Source organism: Crocuta crocuta, unplaced genomic scaffold (genome assembly GCF_008692635.1).
Source record: "Crocuta crocuta isolate KB4526 unplaced genomic scaffold, BGI_CrCroc_1.0 scaffold16, whole genome shotgun sequence".
NCBI lineage: Eukaryota > Metazoa > Chordata > Mammalia > Carnivora > Hyaenidae > Crocuta > Crocuta crocuta.
The window spans coordinates 11,796,357-11,807,125 of NW_027531893.1; the positions used below are offsets into that span (position 1 = coordinate 11,796,357).

The window sequence follows — 10,769 nt, forward strand, 5'->3', positions numbered from 1 at the left end:
AAAACTATAAAAAATTAAAAAAAGAAAAAAAACAACCCTGGTATTTACAATAAAATCCACAACTTAAATGTCACAGATGGGTTAGAATGCAATCTAAAAAGGTCTCAGTGTTCTCTGTTAATGATTATGAGTAGCATGAGGAACAGATAATGGTCTAGAGAATTTATCTTAATTCCTCAGTCTACTGGTCACATTTCTTATTATTCTCATCTCCTGTGACACTCCAGCATGTCCCCAATCATCTGGCCAAATGAAAAGATACACAGTTTTGCCTGATCCACCACACCTCCACGTTTCATGCTTTAACACTTGCCATGTCTGAAGTGCCCTTCTGCCTTTTTTCTCTCCAGCTATTAAATCACAATTCAGTCCTTCTAAGAAACTTTTATGGATAAAGCCATTTCACTCTCTCATATTCTCTTTAGAGATATCAATATGGGGCCCCTGGACGGGGACTCTTGATTTCTGCTCATATCATGATCCCAGGGTCACGGGACTGAGCCCCACATCAAGCTCCATGCTGAGTGTGGAGCCTACGTGAGATTCTCTCTCTCCTTCCCACTGCCCCTCTCCCCTGTTTACGCGTGCTCTCTAAAATTAAAAAAAAAAAAAGATATGAATCCCATTTTTTCCAAGCCAAATAATCTGAAACCTGTTGCTTGACAAATGCAACTATATTTATGGGGACAGTGGAACAGGACACTTGAAACCGGGGCCATCCTAACATGCAACTGCTGCTTAGGAGTCTTTACGGCCTTTACTGTGACTTGTCTTCGAGATGATCTTTCCAGTACACATATTCTCTCCAATTAGATTATAAGCTTGCTGAAGGCAGTGATTCAGACTCTCACTCATTTTGATTGCTTTTGTAGGATAAAAGGTCTCCAGTCAGCTTGACTCTTGGACTGGCATGTTACCGCTGACATCGCTTAGGAAGCCACAGCATACGGACCATCAACATACTGGCTCTAAGGGCGACACAGCTAACGTTTCCGACGGGATCAGAATACATTTTTCAGTTAAGAGCAGACGAAATAGTTGACTCGGTTTATAATTCACTACTTGTGAACAATACTTATTTTCAACACCAGAACTCACATGTGATAGTGCGATGCTTACACGGCAAAAGGCAGGGGGGAAATGCAGCTTCACGTTCTGGGTGGGAGTCTGTCTCTGGTGGGAGTCTGTCTCTGTACCGAGCACACGCTTACTGAGAGGAGTGGCTTACGTTTAAATTGTTCTGGCTCCTCCTCTCTTTCAGGAAGTGAAGTTGGGGGTGGAGCACTTGGCCGGAAGTGGGTGGGTCATAAACATATACAGTTAAGCTTCAGTAAATTAAATGCGAATATATGTGACCCCAATGCCACAGACCCTCAGGTGCCTGTTGTGTTAACTGGATAATCCAAAAGAGAAAATGTTAGCCAGATGCAGAATAATATCAAGCTCTGTCAGGCAAGGAATGCTCTAAGAAAAACATGTATTTGTTACCTGGTTCCTTAAAACTAAAATCCATGCGTCCATAAGCTTCCAGTGAGAGCAGCCTTGATTATCTTAACTAACACTGCACACCGACGAGACCGGTTACAGGGCCAGACGCGCCCGCTGTGTGGTAAATGTTAGTAACAGCAAGGGCATCAGACAGACACAGACAGACCTTCCTCAAAGAGAGGAAGATTGAGTTGTATAAAGATATTTATTATCGATATCTAGATGGAGACTGTTTCAAGATTTTTAGGGAAGGAAAAACAGCGTTCTGTGCTAGGTTCCTAGGAAAACTGGTTTGTTTTTTTTTTTTTTTAATTGCTTAGCCCCAAGCACAGAGAGTCTAACACAGAAAAAGGGCTCAATAAGATCTATGATCCTTAATAATTACTAACAGTTACCAAACTCCTTACTATATTCCGGGCATTGTGCTAACTTACCACTGTAAATGTATTACTTCCTGATTCACCCAAAGGCACAGATCATGTGCCTTAGGGCCTATTCTACCCCAGAACCAGTGCTCGTAATCACTGGGCAATGCTGCTTCTCAATTTTATCAAATAAGTAAACACAGCAACTCACATTTTGAGCAAGCCCTGTACTCAAAAGTCATAGTTACAGCTAAGGCATCTTAAAGATGATCCTTGTGTGATTAATAGTTAATAATTAATAGATAATTAATAATTAAATAAAAAGAGTATCAGAAGACTCTCCTTATTGGTAAGATTTCACAATCTCAACTACATGGCCAAAAACTTAGCATCCAAACTAGGGCACTTTCAAGAGTGAAAGGAAGCACTATTAGTAATTTAGCCATGACAACAGGTATAAGCTGGGACAGTCCAGGGCAAACCAGGCCTTCACTAAAATGCTCACATCATCATTCCACCCAGTGGAGCCCATGCAAATGTCTGTGGTCATGGCTGTTTGAGTTATAAGGTAAAATCAAAGACAACAGATAATTTGCAAGTAGTGCACTGGTACAACAGATTTCATTTCCTACCTATAAACATACCTGAATACATCCTCCCTCCTTTAAATCTTGAGTCAAGCGACCTGACTGAGAATCTTTTTCCAGAAACAACTTCTGGAAATTCGTCCCTCTGTTAACAAAATCATCATTAGATTCCCATCATCCCTTTTGAGGCCGGAGGTCTTTAGTCGGCTTCCTTTCTTTCCATGGTCTTTCCTTTGGACCTTAAGAGCCAGTCCAGGTAAGAAGTATGGGAATATGGTGTCTTCAGATGCTTCTGTACGAAAGGGAGCGGGGGCCGACTCAGGCCTCTGAGCAGGACTTGTAGGGTCTCCTCTCACCCTGGGTCCCTCAGCCTTAGGGGCTTGCAGCAGTCATACTTTAAAAAAAAAAAAAAAACAAAAAAAACCCATGGGGCGCCTGGGTTGCTCAGTCGGTTAAGCATCCCCACTTCAGCTCAGGTCATGATCTCACAGTTCTTGAGTTCGAGCCCCGCGTCAGGCTCATGCTGACAGCTCAGAGCCTGGAGCTGCTTCAGATTCTGTCTCCCTCTCTCTCTGCCCCTCCCCCGCTAGTGCTCTCTTCTCTCTCTCTCAAAAATAAAATAAAAACATTAAAAAAAATAAAACAAATCACAAACCCAAATAGTGCAACAAAGCATTTACAGAGTGTGTACACCTAATCATGAAACCCAAGTACTCATTACTGAGGATTCAGAGGCAGCGATTAGACCGTCAGTCATTAGACTATGCGCTTATGAATTACACTCAGCTAGGGCTGATTCTGCTGTGTAATGAAGTGGATTCATTATTTTTGCTTCAAGTATATCGAACATAGATGCGTGGTAGGGCTTAATGCAATCTCAGGGCTCCTAAGAAGAACCACTCAATTGTTTGCAATGATTGTCATGGAAATGAAACAGCTCAGTGTGTAAAACAGGCTAGACCATTCACCATTTTATGAGCATTTTTCGTGAGAGCCATTTTTATACTAGGCGATTTTCAGCACTTGCAGTGTGGAGTATTAAAATATCCTGCCACTATCAGAAGAAGAAAGAATACACTTGTAATGTTCACAAGTGTCACCAATTGGAAGTTCTCACAATTTAAACAGAGAAAAAAAGTCAAGAGTGAAATGCAAGGTAAGACAGTAAAGGAAGTTGGGGAGTAATTCTTGAGTTTTCAAAAAGCTAGTAGGAAATTCTAAATTTATCGGGAACAGAGCTGCACAGATTAATGAAAAAAAATCACTTATTTTTGCTTTTGGCTAGAATTGTATCAACTCAGTATAAAGCAGCACTGGTACTATTCCCACCCTTATTTGGTATATATTGTATTTCTTATTTTGTTTGATTTCATTTTTCAAAAACTGGTCATGACCTGCTACATTGATTTGACACCCCACATGCAGGATGGATGTTGGCAATTATAAATAATCAGATAAACGATAATTTGTTAATAAAGTTTATTTACTAAGAAGTTGTTCATAATAACCTTTTGAAAGTGGAAACTGCAGTAGAATAATAATAATCCTAAGGCATAATATTTTGGGAACTACTGCTTTACAGTCACTTTTAAAATGTTCTCGGCTTTCAGGGTACTTGGGTGGCTCAGTGGTTAAGCATCTGACTCCTGGTTGTGGCTCAGGTCATGACCTCACAGTTTCCTGAGTTCAAGCCCTGCGCTGGGCTCTGTGCTGGCAGTGCAGAGCCTGCTTGGGATTCTCTCTCTTCCTCTCTCTTTGCCCCTCCCCTACCCATGCACCTCTCTCTCAAAGTAAATGAATAGACCTAAAATTTTTTTTTTAATGTTCTCAGCTTTCAAGAATGCTTAAACGAGCTCTTATATACACTTTCTTCAGTTGAACCAAGTGTGACAAAAATTACGTATTTACTTTCATGTGAATTGGGGGAAAAAATAAGGCCTCAAACTCTGAATTCATAGACCCTACTGTTTAGCAAAATCTAAGTTAAAAATAAAGTGGAGGGCAGATTATGGGAACAAAAAGCAGAGCTGGGATCCACTGTAAAGAGGCACAGGGAACTTCTTAGGGAGATGCAAATGTCCTGTGTCTTTATCATGCTGGTGGTTATATCTCTGTATATACGTGTCAAAACTGAAACTGTAGCATTAAAGTGGGTAATTTTACTGCATATAAACTGTCCCTCAATCTTAAAAAGGTAGGTAAATGGACTTCAAGTCAATTTAAAAGAAATACTAAGCAGGGGCACCAGGGTGGCTCAGTCGGTTAAGCATCGGACTTCGGCTCAGGTCATGATCTCATGGCTTGTGGGTTCGAGCCCCAAATCAGGCTCTTTGATGACAGCTCAGAGCCTGGAGCCTGCTTCAGATTCTGTGACTCTGTCTCTCTCTCTCTGCCCCTCTCCTGCTCATGCTCTGTCTCAAAAATAAACATTAAAAAAGAAAGAAACACTAAGCAAATAAGTGCAAGTGGTACAGTGAAGTGGCAAAATTCAAAAATGGTACACGAATAACTGCTATTTGGGAAACACAGAGCTAACACTTTAAGGAGAAGCAGCCCCCAGAAAAGAGGGGGAAAAAAGTAGTCTAAAATGTAATTTTAAAATATATAAATCACAACATTCATCAATAGAAGCAAATGATACTGTAGTTTCAACAAAGTTTTTCAGGAGAGGAACATTCACAATCGGGGAGTGTTCTAGGGTTATTAACAAAGACAAACTGAGGCACGCGAGACCACCAGCTGTTCGTACTGGACAGGAGACTGTGGTGTCACCAAATGCCCGTTTACAACATACGCATTAGACATAAAAATCACCACCTTCCTTCAACCAATCAAAGTGATCAGAGAAAACTCCAAAACACTGTGTTTCTAACATACCCACTACTGTGGCCTTCCAATCCTTCTCAACAAGGTTATTCCCAGACAGTGATAATCATGCAACTGTCAACTCTCAAAATCACTGAATTTCCTCCCCAGTGAAAAGAGAAACAGTGCCTGCTGTCCAGCACTAGTTCCCCAAGTACCCCAAATACAGCGCATCTCTGAGAAGCAGCCAGAACACAGCAGCAACTGTTCCTTTCAGGTCAATGTCAAGAGAAAATGACAGGAATATTCTGGGATGTTGATATAGGGCCCTGCAAACCCGGCTTACCTTTCTGTAATCTCAATTTCTACACTTGTAAATACTTTGGCCTGATTTTTAAAGAAAAGTTTTTCATTAAGAACGAGGCACTACTGAGGCGCCTGGGTGGCTTAGTCGGTTAAGCGTCCGACTTTGGCTTAGGTCATGATCTCGCGGTTCGTGGGTTCGAGCCCCGCGTCGGGCTCTGTGCTGACTGCCAGCTCAGAGCCTGGAGCCTGTTTCAGAGTCTGTGACTCCCTCTCTCTCTGACCCTCCCCTGTTCACGCTGTGTCTCTTTCTCTCTCTCTCGCCTAGAAATAAATAAAAAACATTAATAAAAAAAAAATTAGAAAAAAAAAAAGAATGAGGCACTATTATCTAAGAACTAGATACTCCTGGAACATCTTATTTTTAACTATCACGGACTCTATGCTTGAGTGTGTCTGGGAGAACATGAAGTACACTGCAATCACTGGCTCGTTAAGTAGCATAATATTCCTAGTTGAAGAAGGATAGGCAAATATTGAATAGGGCATTAGTATTTAATTTCACCAATTGGTCAAGAAGAGAGGCAGAAAAGAACACACGGGGGAAAAGAAGGGGCAAAAATGCATGGCAGGGAGGTAAGAGGTAAAAATCCGGTAGAGATCAGGAGGCAGCATCAGCTCAAACCTGTCACACAAGTATGCAGAGGGTTAAACAAAACAAAACAAAAGCCAGAGCGTGCAGACAGGGCTCCAAGTCTAAGTTTCTAAGACTGTATTCCCAGAGACCACTAATCTGAAGAAGCCATTCACTCAGACTTTGTATCATGAATAAATATTTCCTAACAACTACACAGATGGAAAATCCCTGCACATCAGCCAAGCTCTATTTCTACATTTACTAGTTTATCTGGACTCACACGCTTATTCCAGAACACAAAAACTGCTTTAAGAAAAACAGGCTATAGTCACTGGAAAATGTGAGTCTTTCACCGAGATATGTGTGTCCTAGGACTCACTGGAGACGGAATCAGAAACACAAAGACACCCGTATCCTCCCCAGCGTCGTTCTGTCCCACACTGAATTGGAACTCTGTGGGATTAATGTTGCTGGCCTTATCTTTTTGAGGAAAGGAACCCGTCAGTTCTGAAGCCTTTGTATCTATGTGTCTTCAGACCTTTCGAGTTGAACTGTGTGAAAGTGCCAATGCTCAACTGTTTTTTTAATAATAATTTATTTTACTTTAATTTATTGAGAGAGAGGGCGCAAGTGGGGGGGGGACAGAATCCTATGAGGGCAGAGAGAAAGAGGGAGGGAGAGGAAGGGGAGGGGGAAGAGAGTGAGAAAGAGAAGGAGAGACAGAGAGAGAGACAGAGAGAGAGAGAAGTGGAGCTCACCTTAAGCAGGGCATGAGCTCACCTGATGCAGGACTCAAACTCACCAACTATGAGATCATGACCTTGAGCTGAAGTCAGATGCTTAACTGACTGAGCCACTCAGGTGCCCGTCTTTTTTTTTTTAATGTTTATTTATTTATTTTGAGAGAGAGCACAGGAGGGGGAGGGGCGGGGAGAGGGGGGAGAGAGAATCCTGTCAGTGCAGAGCCCAACTTGGGACTTGATCTCAGGAACCATGAGGTCGTGACCTAAGCCACCCAGCCACCCTCAAATGTTTTTAATGCACAAAATTACATTTCATAGGATTCCACCTAATACAATGTCCAGTCTCACTAGGATCCTGAGCAGCTCACTGTAGTTAAAATGTTCAATGTCATGGAGTTGCATTTTAAAGTGGAGGCTTTATTTTGCTGTTTCTGCTTTTCTGAATATAGGAAGAAGGTTATGTTAGAAAAGCATACTCCTCTCTCAGTCATTTGAAACTCAGAATGCATTTTCCACAGAAATAAAACGGGGATGGGATCCCAGGCTAGACCTCAAGGGCTACCCAACTTTCAGGTAACTAAATACTTCACATTTAATAAAGCAAAAACGACTGCAATGACAGAAATTAAATAAATAATAAATTTAAAATAATGAATATTTTAATTTTGAATACTGCTTACAAAAAAGCGATTTCATATTATGGATACTTGACTGGAAGCATATTTTTTATGTCTAACTTCAAAATATGAAGCAGATTTCCTTTCCCTTAATTTATATTCTACCAGCAATAATACGAGGCACAATCATATAATAAAGTAGGCATCCACAATTTACATTTCTAAAACACTCTAGAAAAGCTACGATTCTAAACTAAATATTCTACTGAAAGAATCCCTTACACAAAAATCTTTCCTGGTCACTCCATGCATTCCCCATTTTTTCCTTAATTTGATACTTTTTACCCCTCCCTGTTATATAAGGATTTGCCCCCACCAGAACGTAATCTCCTGCAAGGATCCCATCTTATTTACCTTGTGTTTCTCTCAGCACTGGGCTCTGACCACAGTTGGCCTTCAATAAAAATTATAAATTAAAGCAGGTTGTGCTTTAGTAAAAAGAGCTGACATTAAACTCAAGCAAGCCCTATCTATCATCACAACTCACAATCCTAGACATGGCGAAACCCACACTGGAATGGGGAACTTCCAACGGCTCTGCACGGACTACCTCCGTGATCCTGAATAAATAAAAAAATCACTGAGGCTATAAATGTTTAGGATCGGGGACTTTGTACCACGTTTTCCCTGACACCCGGTATTTGATAATCATCTACCGCTTTAGCCACCTTGCACCTGTATGCAAAGCCCTCACATGATGATGATACAGGGATCAGCTTTAAATGAGAGCTAAAAGTACAGGCTATCCTCTCCTGGCTCCTTTTCTATGTAAGATCTACCAAATCAGACCACAGAAAATGGTTATTTCAAATGTGGCTAACTGGGATTCCTTTAGTGAGCTTTTAAAATAAAAAACAGGATAGAGTTGCTGGTAGTATTCGGCAGTAATAACCAGGAATGCTCCAGTCATGCTCCTACTGCTCCTTGTAAGCTTATGAGCAGTGAGATGAAAGAATTTCCAAAATCAGGTCCAAGGGGGAGGGGGTGACTTGTGCTCAGAATGAGTACAAGAAAAAATAATGGGTTGGGTTAATTATTTAGATCAGACCCAGGGTCAGAGCTGCCTCTTTCAGAGACAAGAATTTGACACAGGACAAATAAATGAGCCCCTCTCTAGAGTGGTGTGTGGCCACGGATATGTTCTACATCGACACCGTCGGGCAGTCTGGCCACAAGCCACACTGTGACTGAGCACTTCAACTGTGCCGACCGAAGAACTCCAGTTTAGATTTCATTTTATCTTAATTAATCGAAATTTAAGGTTAAGTAGCCGGAGGTGGCTAGTGGCTGCCGTACTGGACAGCAGGGCCCCAGGGAGCCACTGCTTCCCAGGGAGACTGTGGCTGCCACGCTGTGGGAAGTGCTCGGGCAGAGGCCAGGGATGCTGCTGAAACACACAGCCCACAGGACGGCCTCTCACAACGGAGAATGGGCCCACAAGGCAAGCGGTGCTGACGGCGAGGCACTCTGCTTCCAGTCTACTCAGGGCTGGAATTAGAGTAAATGCAAATAAATTGCAGCACACTCTGTCTAAACACAATCCGCAGGAAGAATGAGCTTTTTCAAGCAACAGGGAAAGGTCTGGACTGTGGTACAAGTTAAAAGTAGCACATTTCTGCTTAAAAAATGTATGTAGGTGTGTTAACTTCGTAAGATCTAAGGCATCAGAATAATTCCTTCCTGTGGCTTTTTTTTTTTTTTACTTGACTATTAAGCTGAGTAAACACTACGTGACGGGGCCTGGTTCCTTATGAGCGGGACGTACGGTACTGGGGGGCTGAGGCTCCCATACCTACTCTTCTAGTTTAAATTCCTTGCCCCTTCACTGACCTATCTGGTTTCTCAGACCTAAGTTCAGAGACGACGGACACTGCCACGCGGCTCTGTGGTCCCACGTCTCCCACCCACATATCATCTAAAGAAAAAGCACGCGTTACAGAATCACATCCGGACCAAAGGGAATGCAGTGCCTGATTCTCCTCAATGATGACAGCATACTACACTTGAGACAGAGCAGTTACTTGAAATGAGAGAATGGGAATCAAATAACGTCATGGTTTCTGTAGCCAGTATAAATTATGCAAGGATCGGTTTAAATGGGATCATTCAGAATGGCTCAAATAGTTCTCATATTCATATTAGCAGTGTAGAATTTTGCCCCAGTCTATTCCTCAAAGAAGCAGGAATAATAGACGCAATTCAATGTTTCTACGTTGATTCAAACTGTTTTTCTCAACCTAAAATCCTCCTCAACATTCGTGTTACAGGAATTCTTTTTTCTGCCCACTTAGCACCAGTAGAAATTGCTCATCACATATGCGGCCCTCCGCCGCTTCGGGGAATGTAAGAATAAGACACAGTCCTGGTTCTGAAACACTTACATTCAGAATTTCCATACTGGCCTGAGGCGGAACCTTCTGGCCCACACCTTCTGAATTCCTGACGGATCACTGCCATTTCTGCCCGTGCTCCAGCCCCAGCGCTCCCCGGCTCTCAGTGCCTCTTCCCATCTTCATCTGGGGAGACTGAGGTCTTCATCACCCGCTGTTACAGGGAGAGACCAGTGTCCTCTACTAATCAAACGCCAGAAAAGCAGTATCTCAAGCAGGATTCTGACCCACTCTTTTTTGCAGATTTGCCTATAAAAAAACTATTCTTGAAGGAGAGATCACCCCAGTTCCCTAGGTTTCTAACTGAACAGACACAGAGCCCTCCTGGCACATGAAACCAGACAGGAAACATCACTGAAGGGATCATCTCAGCACGACTTCAGGGCCGGCTGTGGGTGTCACACACAGGACCCAGACCAGGACTTCCCAGCCTCAGCACCACTAACATTTCGAGCAGAGCTTTCTCTGCCGCGGAGGCTGTCTATGCACACAACAGCGGTGCGGCCTCGGGCTCTACACACTCGGCAACCGCCGCACCTCCCGACCCCACTGGTTGTGACCATCAGACACCTCTCCAGACAAGCCGCCAACTGCCCCCCCCCCGGGGAACGAATCGCTGATCTGGCCTGGAACTCCACGTACCACAAGGCAGACACTGTACTCATCAAAAGCCTGGGAAGACTTTATCCGTCGCCAGAAAAACAGGTTAACGCTAAAAACATACAATCCTTTTCTTGATTGCCTTCCGCCCCATCTATGCGACACGACGGGGGG

At 42.8% G+C, this 10,769-nt stretch overlaps 1 protein-coding gene across 2 annotated transcripts in view; it reads right to left on the reverse strand.

The window, feature by feature from the left end:
• Positions 1-10,078, reverse strand: part of PDXDC1 (pyridoxal dependent decarboxylase domain containing 1) — a 51,394-nt gene extending 41,316 nt beyond the window's left edge. The window contains exon 1 of one of the 2 annotated variants that reach the window (XM_077773150.1): positions 9,987-10,078. In XM_077773150.1, the coding sequence (XP_077629276.1) occupies positions 9,987-10,001 (15 nt within the window). In that variant the 5' untranslated portion in view covers positions 10,002-10,078. The remainder of the gene's footprint in view (positions 1-9,986) is intronic. The other variant, XM_077773149.1, reaches the window with a different exon arrangement.
• Positions 10,079-10,769: the final 691 nt, after the last annotated feature.